Source organism: Carlito syrichta, unplaced genomic scaffold, assembly GCF_000164805.1.
Source record: "Carlito syrichta isolate Samal-C Ts95f unplaced genomic scaffold, Tarsius_syrichta-2.0.1 Scaffold308687, whole genome shotgun sequence".
Taxonomy (NCBI): Eukaryota; Metazoa; Chordata; class Mammalia; order Primates; family Tarsiidae; genus Carlito; species Carlito syrichta.
In genome coordinates this window covers 198,874-224,453 of record NW_007252783.1, presented here as the reverse complement: position 1 = coordinate 224,453, position 25,580 = coordinate 198,874, and the positions used below count along the sequence as shown (strand labels likewise).

At 34.7% G+C, this 25,580-nt stretch overlaps 1 protein-coding gene across 4 annotated transcripts in view; it reads left to right on the top strand.

Moving 5' to 3' along the window:
• ECHDC1 (ethylmalonyl-CoA decarboxylase 1) overlaps positions 1–25,580 on the top strand; it is a 48,817-nt gene that overhangs the window by 3,936 nt on the left and 19,301 nt on the right. For all 4 annotated transcript variants that reach the window (XM_008065610.1, XM_021716305.1, XM_008065611.2 and 1 more), the window contains exons 2-4: positions 8,819–9,040; positions 13,072–13,214; positions 24,153–24,205. In XM_008065610.1, the coding sequence (XP_008063801.1) occupies positions 8,819–9,040; positions 13,072–13,214; positions 24,153–24,205 (418 nt within the window). The remainder of the gene's footprint in view (positions 1–8,818; positions 9,041–13,071; positions 13,215–24,152; positions 24,206–25,580) is intronic.

Below are 25,580 nucleotides of genomic sequence, written 5' to 3'. Positions count from 1 at the left end.
GAGATGAGGTCTTGCCTGCCCAGGCGGGTCTCGAACCCGTGGACTCAGGCAATCCACTCATCTCAGCCTTCCAAAGGCGCGGGATTACAGGCTGAGCCACCGAGCCCAGCTTGGCCTTCTTAAAATAGGACACTTTTCAAGTGGAAGGCAGCTTCATATTCCAAAGAGAACATGAATCCAGAAGAGAGGCGAGGAGGGAGAACAGAACTCAGAGACCTGAAAACAGTAGTACCTGTGAAAGCAGGTTCACGTGTGGCCTCAGCAAATGAAGGGAGGAGGACACAGTGGGTCAAGTCTAGGGTTCTTCATTTGAGTTTGCTAGTAACAGTCACTTGTTACATGTATCTCAGCACCTCCTGGGTCAATTGCCTTACATTCTGAGAAAGCTACAGAAAATGTGTCAGGCTATCCCTAACACTTAACCAGCTTATGAGAGAAATCTGTTCAGATAGTTAAGACAGGAAGAATACTAATAATCAGACCCTTATAAAAATATACATTATAGATATTTAGGGAGACTTCATACTTAACCTTATTTTTAAAAAAGTTAATATTTTGATTAATGATGTGATAAAGATTATGCTGTATGCAAGCACATTCTGTAAACATGAATAAAACCAGACAAGGAGCTCTTGCCTTCCCTTTGAAGGAAGGCAGAGATTCTTCAGCTAGGATTGACAACAGAGTGGTGGCCCTGTGGCAAGTCGACCAGAGGCCAGTGAAAAGGAAAATGTATTTGTCTGGCCAACTGATACCCTCACACATTTGTAGCTGTGTATCCTGGGCTTGCATTTCATGGAAATCCAACAATTTTTTTTTCTATTTTGTAAATATAGATCTTATCTTTAGTTTAGAAAATGATGATTAGGTACTATAATACCTATTTAGTAATAACCACAATAGGTGTCATTTAGCTCCACCAAGAGTTAATGTAGAGCTCTGTGTGCTAAAAGTTGTGAATAATATGTCCTTAAGAATGCTTTATGGATCTAGAGTCTATCATACTCAGTGATCTATCACAGAAACAAAGAACAGAGTACCACATGTTCTCACTCATAAGCGGACCTTGAACAAGTATCATAATTCTATAAGAAAGGGATTGGCAGTAGTGGGAAACTGCCAGAGGAGGTGGGGGCACACCTCATCAACAAGGATACCTGCATAGTTAACATTTGTATACCTAACCCTGAATTGTACCCCACATATTTAAAAAAAGTAAAATTAAAAAATAAATACAAATAAATAAAACGCTTTAATTTAGTGGAGGTAGGCACTCACCTCCAAAATGCTACCATGTATCTTATCTCTAGTTCTCTGTGATATGATTTCTGATTGTGTGTCAGTTTTGAAGAAACATCATTATCTTTCTTGGTTAGTTGCCAGACTTACCAACTAAGAGACTCCAGACATCTACAATCTATATTAGACACTTATGATCGATATTATTGTCAGTGGCTATTGATAGCATATTTTTTTTCCTTATTACATTTCTTCTATGTAAAGAAATAGAGTACTTACGAAACTTGTTTTGCAACTGGCAATGTATAATAAAAGATTAGAAGAAATTACTAGTAAAGGCAGAGATATCCTCCAAAATTTGGAATTATGTTCTTTAACAACAGAAAAAAAGTTTTTTGAGAAGTAAGTGTAGCATATATACAATATAAATGTATAAGACGTTTAAAGTGTAACAACAACAAAATAAATACTTATGTATCCATTATCTAGGTTAAGAAATAGAACACACCCATATTCTGAAATTTAAGTTTTTCAGCACTCATTAGGCAACTCAGTCAGTATTTTTCTTTATTCTTCACATCTGTGTTTCTTTTCTTTCTGGCCAAGTATAATAAAATGTAAATTTCAAATCAGTGAACAAAAGTCATCCTTTATAGAAGCAATATATAACTGTGTAACACTAGTATTGCACTCTCTTATAACCATAAATATTTTTATTTAATCAGATAGTTTGTATAAAAATTCTTGTCCATTCAAAAAACACTTGTGATTCTAAGCAACTATGGATTGACCTGAAAGAGTGTCTTAGTTTTAAAGGTTTTTAATAAATTTGTAATTGGTTTTTAAAAATATATGTATTTATTTGGAGAAAAAGCTGAGGGAACTTTGGTTGAGAGCTTTTGTATTCCCCATTTTGGCAGTATAAGTAGGTTATTCTCTAGAGAAAAGGTGCACTCAGAGGTAAGCTTTGGTTAATTGTTAAATGGAAATGTGAGCCTGTCAGTCTATTTTGTGCTTCTACAACAAAATACCTGACACATAAATTTATTTCTCACAGTCTGGAAGCTGGGAAATTCAGGATCAGGGTGCTAGCATCTTGTGAAGGCTGCTGTCCATTTTTAAGATGGTGCCTGGAAATCTAAATGCTTCATGGGTGGTTGGGGGGTGGGGCGCTTAGTTCTCAGGCAAAAGAGCAAGAGGAACAAACTATTACCAACAGGTCCTTTTGTCAAGACATCTCCCGAAAGCCACCTCCCTGCACTGAGGACGGAGTTCCATTGTGAATTTTGGTGGAGACAAAAACATTCAGACCACAGCAGGGCCTTATTTCTGTTTATTTTCTAAATGCCTTTTGGGAAGGGAAGTAGGACTATACTTTTCATGGTAATAGATTAAATCTATTACAGTGATTCCCTGAAAACATGTGAGATGAGAGTATTTAAGAATGTCTCCCTCTGCCAGTTGCTTGACCATAAGGAACTATTGAAAATGCTGATTGGAGTTTGTTTTTCCTTAGTTACTCCCCAGCAGAGCTGGCATGTGGCTTGATTTTTGTTTTGCTTCTGCTTAGATTTTTAAAAATTAGAAAGAATGAAGGTAGAATATTAATTCCATGCACTGATTTAATGTTAGTGTATATTTTAAGTTTAATGCAACTCCTTAATAGAATTCAATAAAAGAGACTTTGCTTTTTTTTCAGTTAGCTATATGAATTATTTTTGCTTTTTGTGTGCGTATTTTGTTTCCCTGATGAAACTGAAAACGTTTTGAGCATAAAGACGCTTTGTTTCTCACTCACACGGTTGGCAAAAGGGAGCTTACTAGTAGGAATTCAATAAATACCACTGAATTGCTACGAAACTTCCTCTTACCAAATGCTCTAACCATATGTGTCTGTGTCTATACACTTGGAATCTAGTCTATGAATTTCTTGGCCATAAAATCCTACACATAAGTGTAGTTTCCTTAATGGCCCATATGCCAAAAAACTAATAAACATTTTTTTTTTAGACTACAGGTTTAACATTTAGCAATTATTATCTACTTTAAATGACCCAATAAAGAATTTCTTTAGAAAAAATTGTCCTAATTGCTAGTCTAACTATTATGTATGTTTTTCAAAATTTGTTTAAAAAACAAAGGAGGCTTCAGAACTCATTTTGAGTGTTACATTTTGATACATTTTACTATTTTTTCCACAGACTTTGACCCCTGAACTTGGGTCGAGAAGTAGTGAAAGGAAAGGTGAAAGGAAGAATAGTGGTTAGGGATAGGAGGATTTTGAATATGATTGGAGCTTATAAACATGAACTTCAGAATAAATGTATCCTGTCATGAGAATATAGGTTTAGTTAACTCATTTGTTTCAAGCCCCATTGCGCGTAATTTCTCAATAATGTCTGAAATTTTTAGTTTAGCTTTCTTCTACTAGCTATGAGATCTTGAGGCAACTTGATATTTACATTTACATTTGGGTGATAACTTAGGAAGCGTCCAAATCCTTTTTTTTTTTTTTTAAATAACTACTTCATACTTCTTAATTGGCAGTAGCATTTTATTTTTGAAAATTTTCGTTTCATTTCCCATAGACCTGAATTTTCTATATGATTTTATTTCTCCTTTAGGCTCATTCTTCAAGTACTGAAAAGCCCCATTTTAAATCTTTTCATTTTCTTTGAGAGTGTATACATAGGTTCTTACTCTTATGGGTATAAATTAGAGATGCATGTTTATAAATGTTCAGTATCTAAAAATAAAATACCTTAAAATTAATTGACATCTTTAACAATATAGTGCCATGTGTCTTAGAGCAAGAAAGCTTTCAAAAAAAGATTTTTCCTTGTGCATGACGGTTTTGCTTCCAGTTAAAGAGATAGTTTGACCGAAATAGCTCATTTTCTAATGATGGGAGCTAGCTAGTGAACATAGTTTCAGAAATACCTCCTTTTCATAGACAGAATCTTTACTCCCCTCCTGGGAAGCAGGGAAATAGGTCTTTGAACCAGGCTGCAGTGTTGAAAGAAAATAATATGTGCAGGAAAATTATTTCAAATGAAACATTTGTTTAAAATAAATAGTTCAGCCGGACTCGGTGACTCAGCCTGTAATCCCAGCACTTTGGGAGGCCAAGGCAAGAAAATTGCCTGAGCCCTCGGGTTGAAGTCCAGCCTGGGCAACATGGCAAGGCCTCCTCTCTATAATAAATAAAAGAAATTAGCCGAGCATGGTAGCATGCGCCTGTAGTTCCAGCTACTTGGAAGGCTGAGGTGGAAGGATCGCTGGAGCCCAGCAGGTTGATGCTGGGTGGCTGTGAGCATGCCACTGCACTCCAGCCTAGGCGACGAAGTGAGACAGCAACTCAAAAAAATAAATAAATAAATAAATAAATAATTCATTATTACATACATGGTAGGAATTCTTAACGTTGAGAAATTTTGTCTTTTTAGTTTCACAATATTTTTTAATTCTTCCATGCACCTAGCATTTTATGTAGTACTAGTAAAGTACCTATTGCACTAATTTTGATAGTAGGAGCACCTACAGTATAAACTTTTATTCTGCCTTTATTGTGTTTTTTTACATTTCCATGTTCTAATTAGATTATTTTGTTTAGTTTAAAATTTATTTCAAAAATCTTGCAATATCTTTTGAGTTAACTGAAAATATCCTGGAATGTTGTGAAATCATTTTTGATAATCATTCCTTCTTGCTTTCAAGGTCTTCAAGAGGGCTTAGACATCTTAAAATCAGTTAATACCATAGAATCAGTTTATACCTTATCATTTTCTAATTTGATAGCCAGAACTGGTGATGGGATGGGAGGATGTTGTATAAGTGAGGATACTCTAAATTTTGGAAAAGGAGTATGGAATTGGCAGCAAGTGAAGATATTAAAGGTAACTTTAAATATTTAGATTTTTTTTTCTGGCTACAACATCTGACTACTTTCTTTGGTTGTGTATTAGTTCTCCTTATCACATTGACCTAGACCTTATCTATCACAATCCATTAAGTAGGTTATCCAGGGCTTTCATTATTCTTTACTCCATATCCATAGCTACAGGTAGTTGGTGAAGGGAGGGAAGAGAGTAAGACCATAAGGAATTTGACATGAAAGGAAAGAATAAAGTTATGATAACTGAAAGCAGTTCCCATTACAGGACTTATAGTGGCAAGTTAGAGCACCTTTTTTTCTTATAAAAATAGCACCGAGTTCTTATCTTGGATATCATTCTTTAAGACAAGCACTTCACTGCTTTTTTAAATTAAACCCTCTAAAATATAACATATTAGGTCATAATTTATCTATTTTATATGTTATTTATTCTTCTTGAGGAAATTTTTAAAAACATCTTGGTCTCTTCAATATTTATAAGCCATCTAACTACATTTCCCTTTGAGGACTTTTTTCATCCAGGGAAACAAAAAGTTGTTGGGAGTGAGATCAGGTGAATAGGCAGGATGGGGCATTGAGGTTCTGCTGCTTTTGGTCAGAAACTGCAGAGCGCTCAGCGCCGTATGGGTAGGTGCACTTGTAAATCATCCATTATGAAATGGGCAAACACCTTGAAAGAATCTCCAAAAAAAGTTCATTGAAGCTGAGCACAGCCTCTCACAACAATATCAGCTGGTACACTGATGCCAGTGGGTTCCTAGAACACTTTCCTAGCAGGAGAAGCGTGTACTGCTAGAGGACTACTCTCCAAAAAATAAGTCCAGTTTTATTTGGGTCCCTCCTCGCACATCCTGCTGTGTACTCTTTTAAGTACTTACACAATATCAAGTATCCTGCTAAGATACTTTGATAAAAATGTCACCTGTTTTGAAGCAATTTAAAGTTGAAAGAGGGAATGTTGTATAGTAACCTTATTTACAATATATATTCTCTCTCAGTTTCTGATGCAATTTTGTAACTCAAGTATTGGAGATATTTTTAAAGCTATAAAACAAGTTAGTGGCATGCCTTTTGGCTACCTGATGATTTATTTTTTTACTTTCCTGCATTTTCCTTCATTAACCATTTTGAAGTACCTTATATGTGTTGAGTATTATACAGTATGTACCTCAGAGAACTGCTCTTAGAAACCATCCTTCCTACCAAGAAAGAAAAATGAAAAAATTAAAATTATGTGTGGAATGTGTTAAAATGGAATAATATTTTCTGATATACTGGGCTGGGATAAAGGAGTGATTATTTCTACTTAGGGAATCACTTTTGATTGGAAACAGGCATTAAAGTTATTAGTTTTCAAAGATAATTAGGGATTTGAGGGAGGAAAGAACATTATGAAGGGGAAGTATAATATTAAATGGCAAGGTAAATTTGTGGGACTCTGGTGATTTGTTGTTCCATGTAGATTGTGTGAAGATGTCATGAGAAGAGATTCAAAATTTAGGCAAGAATCAAATCAAAATGAACTTTGGGCTTGATCCTTTTGGTAGTAGAGAACTATTTAAAAACTTTAAATCTGAAATATTCTGTTTGGATTACAGAGATATCCACACTACTCTAAGGAATAGTGTGAAACTAATTGGTGATCATTGTATGAATCCAGGTGATATGTAATGAGGTTTGAACTATATTATTAGTAGAAGGAATAAAGAATGGGAAAGATAAGACATAAGAAATGATTTTAGAGGTGCACTGCATGTGGGAGGCAACAGAGGAGAAGGAGTTGAGTTGACCTAGAGGTTTTCTGGTATGGATTTCTGGGTTGATAATATAGTATAGGAATAAAGGGAATAAAGAAGGAGCAACAGGTTATAAATGAAGTATGTTCAAATTTTGACAATGATTTTGAGAAGTCTGTGATATATCTAGAGGTACAGGGTAAGGGAAGAGTATTTCTGGCTGACAATAACATGAGTTAGGAGTACACACATAAGGTCTGCATTGGAGGTAGAAATGTGAGATTTGTTTTGTTACAGGCTTTAGGAAAGTTGTGGCAGAAAAATGAAAGATCTTTTACAAATCAATAATAAAAAGACAAATAGAAAAATGGGCAAAAAGCTTGCACAGGTACTTCACAAAAGATGATATGCAAATGACCAATAAGCATAAGAAAATATAAGAAAATGAGACTTACCTTTATCAGACATCATAGAATTAAAGAATAAACCACAATGAGATACCATTCACTAGAATGTCTTAAATACAAAAGAAGAAAAAAAGAAAAAAACAAGTGATAACAAGTGGTGTTGTTGTACTGGAGAACTGACTATGGGGGTGTGTGTGAGAGAGAAAGAGAGAGAGAGAGAGAGAGAGAGAGATAGAGAAGGGGGGGTCGTGTTTACTGATACTCCCACCATGGTCAATTTCAAGCTACCAATGATTTAAAAAACCAACTTGCAAAATTTGTCAATGTTTAACAAATCAGTATAAGTGGGGCTGCAGCACACCAACCTAACAATTTCATTCCTAGGTATATACCCATTAGAAATGCATACATGTTGACCAAAAGACACAAGCTAAAGTGTTTATAGCAATGCTCCAGTGCTAAATGTTTTTGTGGTGCGTCAAACTGTAAACAGTGCACATGTCTCTTAATATCAGAATAGATAAGTTGTGATATGTTTATATAATATAATATAGCAATAAAAATAATAGACTATTTAAACTCTAATTATGCTTAATAACAGTAATATATATTGAAAGCATAAAGTTGAAACCTGACACAAAGTAATAACATATTATTTTGTGTAAAGATAAAAAGCAAGCAAACTAATCTTGGTAGTGTCCAAGGTTGTGTTGGCACTGCACTTAGAAGTCAGGCTGTGATTGAAAGGTGGCACAAAGGACTTTCTGGGATTCAGGCTATGCTCCATTCCTTGATTTGGGTACCATTTACTAGAATGTGTTCACCGTCTGAAAATTCATCGAGCTGTAATTTATTTTTTTATTCTGTTCTAAATGTGCGTTTTGTATTAACAAAAAATGTTTATGTAGGGCAAAAGAAGCCAGTGGGCAGAGATGTGATGACCCTCCAGGGATATATAAAGTAAGAAGAGGAGTGACAGGACCCTGGGGAACACAAAACCACACGCACATTTTTATTTCCTTCCCTGTTTTCCTTAGGATCCCTTACAGCTTTTTGTATGACATTCTCACAGAAGGTAAGGCTAATGCTAAGAATAAAACAAGAGTAGTATTGTTCTTATAGCATTTCTACATAGAGATTATTTCTGAGGGACACTTGGACCAAATTTATTCTCAGATTTTGAAAGAGTTAAAGATTGGAGAATGAAGAACTGTGATGCAACAAGCTACCCAGAGGCAGATGGTGCTTAATTCAGAACAGCAACATTTTTTTGTAAACCTTCTTAGTGTATTGGATCCCAGTGAATGCACTGTAGTTATGTCATCATCTCTGAGTTGTATACTTAAGTGATATACTTTTTGAATTATTTGGTTTGAAAGAAGGGAAAAGTGAAAGGAAATCCATATTGACCATCTCTTGAAAGAGTGCTTTTTACTTTCAATTCAACAGAAAGGTCCATTCCTACAGCCTATTAACATATGATGTTAGAAAAGTGAATGTCTGTTCATCTGGACAGTTGCTTGCTTATGTCTCTTTTTCAGAAATGGCAAATAATCTTTTGAAGACATCATCTCTGTCTATGAGGACAAAATTTCTATGTCAAACAGGATTGCCACTTTATAGTACATCTCATGGCTTCCATGAGGAAGAAATAAAAAAAAAACTTCAGCAGTTTCCTGGTGGATCCATTGACCTTCAGAAAGACGACAATGGCATTGGCATTCTTACTCTGAACAATCCAAGTAAAATGAACGCATTCTCAGGTATTAGAGTTTTTTTTCCTCTAAGTAAATAATGACACCAACTCTATCCTGCTATCATGCTTTTAATCCTTGCTGTGGTGACATAATTTTTTAAAGTAATGGTACTCTTTGTAGAACCTGAAAAAATAAAATAACAACAAAAGTTCTATAAATATGAGCCAGGAACATTTTTACTAATTATGAACATTTTCATGTATTCAGAAATTCATGAGTACAGATGCTGATAAAAAGAGTTAATCTTGATTATACTTTTCATTGAAATGCAATAACCATTTATTAGCTTCATTTGTTTATTTTCAGTTAATGCCACTAAGAAACAAGGAAAAGGAGGTTTCAAAGGTTTTCTGAAACTAAAGAGAAAAGCCTATAAGTGAACAGAATTATTTAGCTTACATTTTTTCTGTGAATTGAGATAAGACAGTCATTGTTAGTTTTTAACTTTGTAATTCCATTGTTATGAAACACTGCACTTGCCTATCTTTGGTCTCTTTCCGAACTCTTAGATACTGGTAAATACCTTCTATTTGCTAGGCAACACTCTTAGCATCTAAGAATTTTATATTTAAGAGACCTAATTCAAATCATTCCACAAAAAAGATACCTGCACACAAGTTTGTTTCAGCTCTATTCACAATAGCAAAAACATGGAACCAACCATGCTGCCCATTGAAGCTGGACTGGATTAAAAAAATGTGGTACATATACACCATGGAATATTATGCAGCCATCACCCAAGAGGGACACACATATGGACTTTGCAGCAACTTGGATGAATTTAGGGTCGATCATACTCAGTGATCTATCCCAGAAACAAAAAACAGAGTACCATATGTTTTCACTCATAAGCGGACCATGAACAATTATCATAATAGTATAAGAAAGGGATTGACAGTAGTGGGAAACTGCCAGGGGAGGTGGGGTGGGATTGGCAGTTGAGGGAAACTGCCAGGGGAGGGAGGGGCACACCACATCAACAAGGGTACCTGCATAATGAACATTTGCATACCTAACCCTGAATTGTAGCCCGCATATTTAAAATAAATAAAAAAGGAGAGACCCCGAGGATCCAAAACATGTAGTAATTTTAAATGTCTGCTTAAGCTCAAACTTGAATTATGCTACCACGATGCTATGCAAGAACTAATAGGTAGTCTTGCTGAACATCCACCACTCACATTTCAGTGTGATTTTGGTAATCTCTCTTTGTCAGTTAATGTACTTCACGGGGATAATTATATTCTTTAGTAACATTTGAAATATTGAACTAAAAAATAATCTCAATACATTTTCTTCTGTCTATACATATAAAATCATACCTAGGGACATAATTTAACAGACTGTAAACTTTGTAAATCACCAGTGGTGGTTTTTTTTCCTTTAATTATCAGAATTCAGAGGTGTTTCTGTGCTGACCAGTAGAAATATAATGCAAGACACAAATGTGAGCCACGTATATAATTTTAGGTATTCCAATAGCCACAGTCTAAAAAAAAAAAACATGTAAAATTAATTTTTAAATTAATTTTATTTAACTCTGTATATCTAAAATATTTCAACATATAACTGGAAAAAATATGAATAGGTTTTTTTTAAAATTTTCGTACTAAGTGTTTGAAATCTGGTATTTATTTTACACTTACTGCACATCTTATTTTGGACTAGCCATATTCTGAGTGGTCAATAGATATGTGTGACTAATAGCTACTTTATTAGACTATTTGGCTTCATTCCTTTAATTGGTTTAGGAACTAAAAACCAATTTTAATATTAGCTCAGGAAAAATAAAAATAGAAAGGCATTACTGCTTTAGAGGGTTAAATTAGATCAATAGTTTTAATTTGCTTCTGAAATAGTTACAAATGACAGTTTTTTACTCAATTGGAAACACATGTCATTTTGATGCATAATATAGGAAACTAATAAAAGCAGAGCTGCTTTGATTTGGATACTGGTTTTTGGCTAGATTGGGTTGGAGACGATGGGTAAGTCCCCAAGGCCCTTATTTAAAGGTTATTTGACTAGCTTCCCTTTCAGATCTCTTTCAACTTTTAAGGTTTATTTTACAAAGTAAAATAGATTAACTATTAACACAGTTTTTTATATTCAAGGCCAGCTTTATTTTTGTAGGAGCATAAATATTATGAATGATTGAAGATCCTTATTTACCTTTACAGATTTATTTTTATCCTAAATGTGTGGAGGGTTTTTGTTTCCCTACTAGACTATAAATCATTTGAGAGCAAGAATTACTTTTCTAAAGCATCTATAATATCCTTGAGAAGGGATACAGTTTTAGGTCATGTGTCGCTTAATGACAAGAATTCTGAGAAATTAGTAGTTAGGTGATTTCATCATTGTGTGAACATTATGGAGTGCATCAACACAAACCTAGATTATATAACCTACGCATCTAGGCTCTATGATACAGCGTTTGCTCCTAGGCTACAAACCTGTATAGCATGTTACTGTACTGAATACTGTAGGCAACTAACACAAACATGTAATGTATTGCACTGATATTACTATGACTATGATACCACTAGATGATAGGCATTTTTCAGCTCCATTATAACTTTTTTTTTTTTGAGTCAGAGTCTCACTGTCACCCAGGCTAGCGTGCAGTGGCATCCTCACGGCTGCTGCAGCTTCTACCTGCTGGGCTCAGGTGATCCTTCCCCCTTGGTCTTCCAAGTACCTGGAACTACAGGCATGCGCCATCATGCCTGCCTAATTTTTCTTGATTTATTATAGAGGTGAGGTCTTGCCAAGTTGCTCAGGCTGGTCTTGAACTTGTGGGGTCAGGCAGTCCTCTCACCTCAGCCTCCCAAAGTGCTGGGATTATAGACGTGAACCACTACCCTGGCTGACCGCCATTACAATTTTATGGGACTACCATCGTATAAGCATTCCATCTTTGTTGCATGACTGTGGGTAATAATTAGCAATTAGGAAGGATACTCATTTGCATTAGTCAAATGCATTAGTTATTTGTGAGTTAATAACATTGATTATTGATATTGATTAGGACACCTTACTACTGGTTACTTCAGAAAATGGCAAAGAAAGTAATAGTTATTGACACTATGGGATATGTATTTTTAAAAGTGTACAATATTTTAATGGGCCCAATATAGTAAATTTTGAAACCTTGTGATACAGATTCTTTGCTAATTTTAACCCTTTGTTATGACCTTTATATTGGCTTCTAAAGCATTTCCAAGGCAGAGGAAAAGAAAAGCAATTGTGTTGAGAACAGTGAACTTTATGAACTTGGAAGATCACCAGAGATAAGCATATCCAAAAGTTATTGATTAAATATTAAAATGACAGTCTTTACTATTTGTATTTTAACTGAGTCGATTATAAAGAAGCTACAATAGAATTTTAAGCTGATATCAAGAAAACAATCTGATCTATAAATAGTAGAATCAGTTGTTGGTAGGCCTATGAAGCACTTCTATAGTATGCAGTGGGCTCTTCAGAATACAGTTTGTCCACCATGGAACAAGATGATGTGTGGTTAGTTTCCTGAATGAATATCCTATATACTAGTTCTGATGTGAGTATGACAGGAATCTCACTTTGTTCTGTATGTAATATGTCCAGAATATTATAACTATAAAGCTTATTGGCTAAGAAACTTAAGATGTTTATTGCTAAAAAGTCAGGCCTATGTTTTATCTTTACCCTAAGAAACAGTTTTTTCTTATCATCAAATCTCATATTCTAATTTTTTTTATTCTTAGGACATGTATGATATATTCTTACTTTTCAACCTAATTATATATTTGTGTGATTTCTTAAGATGGATAAAGAGATAGAGACACTAATAAACTTAAACTTTTAAAGCAGGAACTCTCATATATATATCTCTTTTGTATACTCTATAGTACCAGCACAATAGGCATTTGATAAACATGCAGTAAATATATGACCTAAGAGTGCTGCATGACACATTATGATTTATAAATTATTTCTGTTTTTCTAGTCTCTCAGATGTGTTTGTTATTTCCCCCTCCTCTTTCTGGCAGGTGTTATGATGCTACAACTTTTAGAAAAAGTGATTGAATTGGAAAATTGGACAGAAGGGAAAGGTCTCATTGTCCGTGGGGCAAAATATACTTTCTCTTCAGGATCCGATCTGAATGCTGTGAAAGCACTAGGAACTCCAGAGGCAAGTGTTAAATGAATTGTGAACCAAATTCTACATGCTTACCAGACATCTATGACTGAGCTATTTATGTTTTCCTTATACAGTTGTGATGATGACTTTAATAGCTTTCAAAGGATCAGTGGTTTTTTGTTTTGTTTTGTTTTTGGTGGAATTATAGGGGAAAATCCATTATTCGTCAGGTTTTACTAATAGGACATCTGCAAATGATGCTTTGGTAAAAACTTTTAAATTACTAATCTTTGTGGTTTAGCAAAGCACCATCAGTTAATTTGGCTTATTGGAGGGTAGAATTTGCATTCCTTCTTTCCCTCTATATTGTTTCTGCTTCTTTCTTCCAACCCCTACTTTGTCTTTTTCTTTTCCAGTTCTGTCGATTATTTTTTAAAATATATTTTAATTTTAGAATAATTGTATATATACAGAGATATTACAAACATAGTACAGAGTTCCCAAATGTCCTATATCCACTCTCCCCTTTGTTAAAATGTTACCATGGTACATAGGTTTGTCACAACTAATGAACCAACACTGGTACCTTACTATTAGCATGACTCCGTTGTGTGATCTCACTTATACATGAACTCTAAAATTATGAAAGCCAAAGAAGCCGTGAATGACTGGTGATTGCTAGGGGTGCTGGGGGGGGAGAAAGGAAAATGGAAAGGCACTGGTTAAGTGGTGCAAAGTTTCAATTGTGTAAGATAAATAAGTTCTGGAGATCTGTATACCATAGTGTTTATAACTATAGTATATACTTAAAATTTTCTAAGGTGGTAGATTTTTTTTTTGTTGATTTGCAGTCTTACTCTGTTACCCAGGCTAGAGTGCAGTGGCATGCTCACAGCCACCGCAGCCTCGGCCTGCTGGGCTCCAGCAATCCTTCTGCCTCAGCCTTCCAAGGTGTCAGAACTACAGGCGTGCACGACCACGCTCGACTAATTTTTCATTTATTGTAGAGACGAGGTCTCACCAAGTTGCTTGGGCTGGTTTCGAACCCGTGGGCTCAGGCAATCCACTGGCCTCTGCCTCCCAAAGTGCTGGAATTAACAGACCGAGCCACCAAGCCTGACCAAGATGGTAGCTCTTATATTGTGTTTTTAGCACACATACACACAAAAATAATAATAAAAGTGATAGAGGAAATTTTGGGAGATGATAGATACGTCGTCTATAGTCTTGATGGTAGTGATTGTTATCTACAAACTCATCAAGGTGTATATATTAAATACGTATATCTTTTTACTTGTTACTTATACTTTAGTAAAATGGTTTAAAAAAAGAAAAAAGAATCTCTACAATTTATTCATATTTCACTAGTTTTTTTTACTATTGTCCTTTTTCTGCTTTCAGGGCCCTATCCAGGACACCATAGTACATTTAGTTCTCATGTCTTAGATTTTCTTGTCTGTGACAGTTTCTCACATTTCTCTTGCTTTTCATGACCTTGACAGTCAGATATTTTGTAGAATATCCCTCAGTTGGAATTTGGCATTTTTTTTCCTATTAGACTGGGATGTGGGTTTCTGAAGGAGACAAAAGACAAAGTGCTGTTTTCATCACATTATGTCAAGAGAACATACTGTCAACATGACTTATTACTGCTGATGTTAACCTTGGTTACCTGGCCAAGGTAGTGTTTGCCTTACTTTGCTACTTTAAAGTTACCTTTGGTACTCTACTCTTTGGAAGCAAGTTAGTAAGTTTAGTGCACACTTCAGGGAAAGGGAGAATGAGTTCCAGTTCCTGGGGGGGTGGGGGGAGAAGGGCTATGTCTATGTAAATTATTTGAAATTCTTCTGTAAGGGTGATTTATGTCTTCTCCCTCATTTATTTACATATTTATTTATATCAGCATATACTTGCGAATCTTTATTTTATTTTAAAATTGTGGGGTACATGTGAGGGTTTACGAAATAAGTGCATTTTGTGAAGGTGAGACTTGGGCTTCTGAGGAGCCCTCTCCTCCCCAGTGGTGGGCATGGTACCCAGTGGGTGGCTCTGTGTGCCTGATTCCTCTTCCCTCCTTCTCTCCTTTATCAAACCCCAGTGTCTGTGGTTCCCATCCTTGTGCCCATGTGTGCCCAGTGTTTAGGACACATTTAAGAGTTTTTAGTTTTTGTGATAATTCCCTTAGAATGATAGTCTCCAGCTGCTTCCATGTTACTGCAATGGACATGATTTTGTTCTTCTTTATGCTGTGTAGTATTCTATAGTGTGTATGAACCACATTTTTTAAAATCCAGTCCACCTTGGATGGGTATCTGGGTTGGTTCGATGTTTTCGCTATTGTGAATAGTGCTGTAGTAAACATATGAGTGTGGGTGTCTTTTTGGTAGAGTGATTTGTGTTTCTTTGGGTATATTCCTAGAAGTGCTGGGTTGAATGGTAGCTCCTGTTTCAGTTCTTTGAGAAATCTCCAAACTGCTTTCCACAAAGGTTGAACTAGGTTACATTCCCATCAACAGTTTACAAGTATTCCCTTTCCTCCATAGTCTAGCCAACATCCGTTGTTTTTTTTTTGACTTTTTAATAATAGCCGTCATGACTGGTATGAGATGGAATCTTATTGTAGTTTTGATTTGTGTTTCTGTGATGATTAATTATGCTGAGCACTTTTTCATGTTTGTTATCTGCTTAAATGTCTTCCTTTGATAAGTATCTGTTCATGTCCTTTACCCACTTTTTAATGGGGTTATTTGGCTTTTTTTCCTGTTGATATGTTTGAGTAGTTTATAGATCCTGGTTGTCAGGCCTTTGTTGGATGCATAGTTTACAAATATTTTTTTCCCATTCTGTGGGTTGTCTCTTTACTCTCTTGATGGTTTCTTTTGCTGTGTAGAAGATTCCTTATAAGACCCCATATTAAGCTACAATGATGAATAATATGCATTATTCATTTTGTTGTTCAGTTCCATTTTGGCCGTTAGAAGCCTTTTCAGGTTAATTTCTGTCTCCCTTTGACACTTCCCTATTCTTTTGTTCTTTTGAGCACTCCCCTGGTTTCTGGTATTATACGGTATTCCAGGTCAATCTTATATTTTCACTGTTCTAATTCTATAACCAGTGATTTCTCCAAGGAGTCCTGGTTATGGGAAATGGTAGAGAATGGTGTTAGAGAGTAAGGTCTGGGTTGTGGATGTTTCTCTTTTTCAAGTACTTTGAGGGAGCGTGTTCCTGGGTTAGTGGAGCCTACCCATAACTATAATAGGATAAAGAAAGCTCTGAATCCACAGTGAGAAGTGTTGAGTTTAGACATGGATCTGCCACTTAACTAAATGAAAGTTACTGAGCTTTCCTGTTAGCCTTAGTCCCATGGGGATAGTAAAACCTATCTCACAGACTTTTTTGAGGATTGAGTTAGCTAATGTGTACTAAAGTGCTTTGTAAACTAAAAAAGCTAATGTAAGATTTAAATAGGCAATATAAATTGGTAATATTAAGGTGATCGATCTAATTCAAGATCATCACTTTTCCTCTAGAAGTTATATGAAGTTAAATACTCTTTGTTGCTTGTTTGATTAGGGTGCAATAGTGTGAAGGGCTGGGAAAAAAAGGACGGGAAGATTAGCAACAGACAAGGGTCATCATTAAAATCAGCAAGGATTTGAATTCCTTTAAGTGGAAGTCCCTTATCATCTCAGAATAAGAAGCTTTACCTGAGGTATGTGTATAAAGCTGCATAATTCTGGTACATGGTAGATGTCAACAAATAGTACCAGTTTTAAAACTATACTTTTGAATTACCCCGATAGAGTTGGAATCCTTATCATCTTCCATTATCAGTCCTCCAAGGAACCCGTTTTTCTTGAATTCAGCCCCCACCCCACATATTCTAGGGGGAAAAAAAAAGAAGAAAGGAAGGATGTAAAAATAGAAAGGGAAAAAAGTAAGTATTATTTTTTGCTGTTTAGTTATAGATGTGGGTTGTATGTAGGTAATAAAGTTTTAATGGTATTCTACAAGTCTCATACTACTGTGTATAATATGTGATTTTTATTTGCATAAATATGTGAGGAAAAAACTCTTGGTAAGTCAGAGCTCTGACTTTGATAGACTTAGATTTGAATGCTATTTTCAACACTTGCTGGCTAAGGGATCGGGCAGTTCACCTAATCACTCTAAGTCTTATTTTTCTAATCTATAAATGAGGATGATAGTATATATTTCTCTGAACTATTGTGAGGATTCAAGATAATATATATATTTATATAAAGTGCCTACTAGCACTGTATCTGAAAATTTAGGTATTGGTTTTATTTCAGAACTCTTGAGATTTTAATAAACAGTATTATCCATAAAATGGGATGTGTAATTTGTAGCACTACTACTAGACTTCAATTTGTAATGTGTCTGAATGGCTAGAATACTAAAACTAGAAATTTGGAGATAGGGATTTTTTTTTCTTAAGATATATCAATAATTGGCCGTGTCACTGCAAGTTGTGATATCCCTTCTCGGTGATATCACTTATCTGAAATTCTTGGGACCAGAAGTGTTTCAGATTTTGGATTTTTTCTGATTTTGGAATATTAACATATACATAATGAGATATCTTGGGGATGAGACCTAAGTCTAAACACAGAATTCAATTATGTTTTGTTTACTCCTTATACACATAGTCCATGGGTAATTTTATACAGTCTTTTAAAATAATTTTGTGCATGGAACAAAGTCTGTGTACATGAGGTCAGGTGTGGAATTTTCCACTTGTGGTGTCATGTTGACACCCAAAACATTTGAATTTTGGAATATTTCAGATTTTGGATTTTTGTATTAGGAATGCTCAAAGTGTGTGTGTGTGTGTGTGTGTGTGTGTGTGTGTGTGTGTGTGTGTGTGTGTGTCTATCTCTAGGATGGTTGCATTACTGTGCACTTTACTTAGTTCATTAAAGAAACTGTAAAGATAGAATGAGATAATAGATTGTTGTGGGGCTTATATAAGTTGTGTAGTTAGGTAGTAAAACATCTCTAAAAAGATGAATAATTATTTATTTTCGTATTTTCTTCTAGTTGGAAGGTTGTTTCTGTTTCTTTAGTTCATGTCACCTGGATTCTCTTCCTGTAAATGTAAAAGCCAGAAGTAGAAACATATTAAATTGTTTAATATGTACATACTTGGTTAGTCAATATAAGTCGTGTAAGAAAACATATGAAGAGAGTTTTGTATTCTGATTTCAAATAAGGGATCACTTTAAATTTTATTTTGGATATTTTCTGATTTTGGAATATTTGCATATACATAATGAGATACCTTGGGGATGAGACCTAGGTCTAAACACAGAATTCATTTATGTTTCGTTTACTCCTTATACACGTAGATCATGGGTCTTTTAAAATAATTTTGTGCATGAAACATAGTCTATGTACATGAGGTCAGGTGTGGAAGTTTATTCTTTCTAGTATACACATTCTCCAAGTAATCTGTTGTCTTCATTGCCTGCAGTAAATCTTTTAACAGCTGAGAACTAGTGGAGTGTGGCCTAAATGCTTTAAATATCACTTCAGGTGTCTATCACTTGTCGCTATATACATATGCCAGTCTCATCAAGGAAATCTGGAGTTGTGAATCTACCATACAACGAGTATGCTTAGAACCCAGAATGGAATCTTATTTAAAGCAGTCATCTTATTTTATTAAAGCATTTTCTAGGACAGATGACTACTTTATTGCACTTTTCTGAAATCCCCCTACTTATAATATAGGAAATACATAGCATAAAAGTAAACAGTTTGAGCAAAATTCTCTTTATGTATGATATTAAGAAATGTAATTTGTATAAAGTATGGGGTATGTTTATCACATGATTTTAAAATTAACAAGAACTAGAAATGGTATATGTAAAGTTCCTAATTACTATTTCCATTTTTCTTGTAGATTATGTCCCTATATACTTGAGAAGTAACCAGAACTATTTGTAAAAGTGAAATTTAAAATGACTTCAGGACTTCTGAGGCTCATGCATGTATATTGAGTTGCAGCTGCGCACATAAATACATCTGCCCCTCACAGCTGAGACATTCTGAAACTCTCAACATGACTTAAAGTTGTAAACAATTTTTCTCTCAATGAGACTCTTCTTTACCCAAATACTTACTCTTTGTTGCCAACCGATATATCACTAGCACTTGCTAATTTGGTGAATTTGCTTTTCTGAGGATGATGAGATAACTGGAATTTATGATAATTGTAGTAATTGGATTATACTCCTTTCTAATTGTAATAAAATGCTTGAAAGTGATTATTCAATGGTTTTTAAAACATAATTATTTTGACACTATAGTTTTTCAAGGTCTTAAATAACATTTTATTAATGAAAATTACCAAATAAAAACAAAAGCAAAGAGACTAATGCAGTGGAACTCTCATGAACGTCAACATTATCAACATTTTATTATATTTGTTTATCACTCCACTTTTTTTTTCTTTTAAGTGTAACTGATTCCATAAGAAGTTGGTGTAATTTTGGACTCCTCTAAGGAGCAGGAAAAGAGCTTTTAGTCCTAGTAAGCAGTTAATTCCAGGTTGAGAAAGTAGACGCCAGGAGATCCATTAGCACAACACGAAGATTAGCCCTGAAAAGTAATGGGGAGGAGAAGAGAATAAAATAGAAAAAACAAAACAAAACTAATGTAAATATTAACCCAATTATAAGATTTGAATTTGATGCCACAGATGTTGTGTAGATGACAGGAAATTTCTTTTCAGGGAAGTAAGTAATTAAAGTTCAGTTATACGCTTCAGAATATGGGGAAATAAAAAACCTACTTACTTTACAATGAATGGGTATAATGCTTCAAGAAAAATGTGGCATTTAGAAACCTTTATACTCTTAATCTAGACTGAAGATACTATTCTCCTTTACCCCCCGACTCTGTTACTTTTCTGCCAAAATGTTGTTCCTTGGTTCTTTATTGTCTGAATTTCTAAAGTGACCCCAAAGTTCTTGTCTAACTCCTTTGTGTTTGCCACTGTATATTGTACAGTCGCATTGTGTAATATTATTAATTTATAGAAGCTATTTTAATTTTCTCTAAACCCTTCCATGTATTTTGAGGAAATTAATAAGTCTACACAACGGGCACTTTTCAAAAGGCTCATTTATGGTTCTGAGATAAGATACTTTTATGGGCTGGGCATTTTTTCACTCTAAATGTGGCTTAGAGTAAATGTGATGTTAACAGCTTTCTTTTTTGGCATTTTGGCTGAGCATTGTGTTTCTGTGTCATCCTGAAAAGAACTAGAGGGGCAGGGCTGGATCTCAGGCATCATCCAGATAGAATGAAAGTATCTGCAGCAGCTCTCAAAATCTTTTTGATACTTCTCAGCTTACAGCTTTATGCATCAGACTCAGCTTACAGCTTTATGCATCAGATCAGGCCTGGCTTTGTATTAGTCTCTTACCCTCAACTTATTCTATCACAGGCAAGGGTTCATCTCTTATTGGCTTATTTTTATCCTTGAACCCAGTGAGAGGACTGAGCATTTAACCATTGTTGACTTAACAACCGGGGGAAAAATGTAATTAAATCTTTCTTACCTGTAGGTCATATTGCCAGTACTGTATAACTTCCATTCAAAGCCAAAACATACTCATCTGATTGCTAGTACTATTAGTGATAATAATAACGACGCTAGATAGCATTTTTATTCTCTTATTGTGTGTTAGGCACTGTTGAAAGCTCCTTGTGTGCCATAGCTTACTTAATCATTACTAACCCTCTTAATGAAATAAATAATATTATTAGCACCATTTTATAGAAGAGGAGACAGAAAGACAGAGAAATTAAGCAACTTGAACAAAGTAAAACTAACTAATAAGTGTTAACTAGAGACCAGATTCCACCTGAGGCAGTTTGGCTCTACAGCTGTACTCCTAACCGTTTATTTCATACTGCTCTTAAATATTTTTAGTGTGCCTTTTATCTTTTCAATGAAAATTATAATAGTACAAAGGCTCATACCTGCTTTGCCTTGATCTCTACCAATTCTTGATACTTCTATTATAATTTTAAATAATTTAAATCTAGCAAGAGGAAATAGGCATATTTAAATTACTTTATGTAGGCAATAGAACAGGCTTCATATTGGAAAGGCTTGTTATTGTTGTTGCTGTTGTTTTTTAAGGAACATTTATGATTCATGGGAGCAGGTCAAAATATCAACATTAGCAGAGTTTGGAAGAAGTTGAGTTCAGTTCTCATCCATGACTTTGAGGGGCTTAAGACTTCAGTGAAAGTAATTACAGATGTAGAAACAGCAAGAGAATCAGATTAGAAGTGCAACTTGAAGATGGAATTGAATTTTTACAATCTCATGATACAACTTGAATGGATGAGGAGTTGCTTCTTATAGATGGACACGAGAAATGTTTTTAAATTTTATTTTATTTTAGATTCAGGGAGTAAATTTCTCCCCCAAAACTGTTACACCAGCAATGGAAAGGCTTTTAATAGAATGTAAATCAGCCCACTGTAAAGCTTTTTAGTTCTTTGTGCCTGTATTAATCTTTTTATCACTTTGTGATGTATACACTGATCTTCCTGATAAAGGGTTTACATTTAGGAAATTTCTACTATACTGGGTCTAACCTTTTCTTGACTACATTTGTTATATAAATCAACTTAGTTCTCCATCTAAAATTCATCTGATTTAGTTGACTTCAAGCACCTACATATTATCTACAAAACGTTTTGCTAACCTCTGAGAATGAAGAAGGCATACTGTCAGCCTCAATGGACTTAGTGTCTAGGCCTAACAAATGCCATCTCCCCTTCTTCTCTATAAAGCCTTCCCTACTACCCCCACCCTAACTGCAGTGAATTGTTTCTTCTTTGGAACTCTTCTCAGTTTGTTCATGCCTTTTGTGAAATACTTATTAACTTATACCCGGATACTTGTTGCATTTCTGTATCTCTGGTCAGATATGCATTTCTGTATATCTGGTAAGATTGAGGACTTATTATATTTCCAAGCCCCCATCTTATATATAATGATATGTCTAATAATAAATCCAAACACATAATTCATACAAGACAATCTGTAAGTACTATAATTATGGCACAACAATAAAAATACTATGGAAACATAAAAGAGAAAACTGTGATTATGGGACTTATAGAATCTTGATGGAAAAATATTATTTGATCTGGGCCTTCCCAGATCAGATCAAATTGGTAGAGAGAAGGATAGGCTATTCTAAATTGTGGGAATGATGTCAGTAAAGACACAGGAACAACGATAAGTATAAGATATTAAAGGAATGGCAAATAGTTTGTGTGGCTGGAGTTAGGATACTTGGAGAGGGGTATGGTGGTCAATAAAATTAGCAAAATAGTTTGGGATCAGGTAGGATCAGGTCTTGTCAAGAAGTTTAGGCTTTATTGATTATAAGAAATCATCTTATAGGAAGTTTATCAGGTAGCAGATGGAAGATATATATATATATATGGAAAAAGAAATTGAATTCAGAGGAAGCAAAGATGTTAGCTACAGCCATATCACCCTGAACATGCCCTATCTTATCTGATCTCAGAAGTTAAGCAGAGTAAAGCAGGGTCAGGCCTGGTTAGCACTTGTAAGAGAGGAAGCAAAATAGTTGAATTGTAATATTCTAGATTTGAGTAACACAAGTCTGAGCTAGTGCAGCGGTAGTGAAAATTTTAGAAGAAGGGATGGATTTTGAAAATATTTCAAAGAAAGAACTGAGGGGAAGTCTTTAGTAGCTAATTGAGTGTAGGAGAATCGTAAAATAGAAAAGTCAAAGATTGTATCAAAGTTCTGAGCCTTGTTGACCACTAGTTCATAACTCTTCCACTAACTTCCACTAACACAGACTTCTTAAAATTATGCAATCTTGTACAGAGTGTCTAGGTACATTTTCATCTCTCCAATCATCCTTTACATCAAATTGAACAATAATTTTTCATTCCTCATTTCTTATGGTTGGGGAAACTGAATTTCATAGTTATGACTTGCTCAAGTTCATGTTCTTAGTAAGTAGCAGCACTAGGATTCAAACTCAGCTCTTTCACTCCCAGTTGGTTTTTCCATACTGAGTTGGAGGTATTGGCAGAATGTAGAAATGACTAGTAGGTTTTAGTACTTTATATGGAAGTAGATGAGACTTCCAAAAAAGAACTGGTAAATAATGAGAAAGCAACTCTTGGATTGGATATTTGGGAAACATACTTTTAGGGGATTAGCTGAATATGAAGAGCCAAGAAAGGAAAGGGGAAAAGAAAATTACAGAAATGGGATAAGAATCAGGATTGTTAAATGTTGCTAGAAACTGAGAGTATTGGAATGAAGAAACGTCAAAGTAAGGTACCGCGTGTTATGAAGAGAGAGAAGAGGAGGAGGAATAAGGAAAAGTAATTTCATTTGACAAATAGATTGTTGAAAATCTTTGAGGAGAGTCTTTTGGGAGGAAGGTAAAGATCAGATTAAACTGGGTTGAAGAAAGTGTGGGAGGCTAAAAAGAAGAGACAATGAGTGTATGAACTACTTTTAAAAAACTTGTTTAAGAAAGTTGTAATTTGTAGAGATGCAAAGATAAAAGCCTTAGAAGGACAAAAAATATCAAAACTTAACATAATTTTTCCCTTGTTCCCTTCCTTCATTTATACTTTCATCTTCTTAGGGATAATAGATGAGTGTATCGTATGTCTTTTCCCCTCACATGACTCTGAGTGGAGCTCCGTCCTGTTCTAGGGTATGTGATCTGACTCTCACGCAAAGCTGAGCTCAAGGAGACCTAGGATCTCAAGAGTCAAATACAGCATAATTTCATTTCAGACTACATCAAATAATTTTGAATAGAAACCTTTTTTTAAAAAATGTATCTTTGGCTTCATTACTTTCTAAAATCTGAATTTAACAAATTTCTTGTGTAGTATATTTTCACCATACCTTTGTGTTTATGCTTATTTTATTTGAAGGATGGAATGGCCTTGTGCATGTTCATGCAAAACACCTTAACAAGATTTATGAGGTAATGTATCTTTCTTTTTAAAATATGATTTCTAAGAGATAGCTCTTTACTATTCCATTTTTTGGTATCAGTTAAGAAATAGATGATTTTCAAATTATATTTATTCTGATGGTGAACTATTTCTTTGTTCCATAGAGGACAATCATTTAATTAAATGTTAGTGAGGTATACATAAGTATTTTAAAAATAAGAGAAACAAGAGAGACAAAGAATTTAAAACATAGCCCCTTTCCCTAGAGCACTGATATAACCAGCTATATTAAGGAATAGATGTGGGGAAAGTTACGTACTGATACTATAGAGCACAGTAATAAAGGCAGTGATCAAGAGATGGCACATAAAGATTACCGAGTATTCAAAGCTAGTAGAATGTGTGGTGAAGTGGTTGGTATCCAGAGGAGGGAAAGGACTATGGACTGGAGAAGGCTTTTACAGCTGTCTGAGAAAGATGAATTTACTTTGCACCTACATGGAGAAAAAAATGGGAAAAATTCTTCTTGGTCTCTCCTCTACATTTGGGTTTACAGACTAACATGTTTTTGCTGATTAGCTTTCTGCCTTCATATTCTGTATGTGGGCAATTTTACAATTATGAAAACTAGGAAATTCATATTAAGGATAGTTATTAATCGGACATCACTATTTTTTTGTACTTATCATATTTGAGAATCTAGAAAGAGTAAGAACACTAGTATTCTAAAATACTATTTTTATTGTCTTAGGTCCTGTTCATCTCTCCTTCCCTATTATATTTGACTTTTCCTTAGATAAATCTGTGAAGTTATTCTTTTTTAAATAATTATTTCCACTTAGGAGCAGTGTTAGGAAATTTTCAATTACTTTAGACATGCAGCTTTGCATTTGGGGTTAGAACCTACAAAAAATTTCATACTTTCAAAACATTTTAGATTTTACCTTGTGGCATTCACATGCTCCTGCAAAGTGGGTCTTTGCGAACAAGAAAGATAAGAGATTTCTTTTTATCACAAAGTCATGCCTTTGTGTAGAATTAGTTTGTGGATCGTTTTAGACAGTAATGAGAAGACATTGACAGGAACCTTGATAACATAGTTTTAGAGCTATATCTTCTGTATCTTTGGATACAGCCTTAATTTTCCCACCTTTAACCCGATAGCCATAAAAATGAACTAAAACAATACATATCACATTGAATTATTCCCAGTGGTTAGTTGCTGAGAAGTTCCAGGAGTTATAAATCATACAAAAGTGTCCATTTGTGAGGGGGAAAAATGCTGGAATTTATTTATTAAAAAATTGGGTATTTATTCTTACGTGTTTAAACTTCAGTCACCTTCAAAATACTCTCTGTTTGGTGCAATACACTTATCAAGATGCTTTTTCCACTGCTCAACTT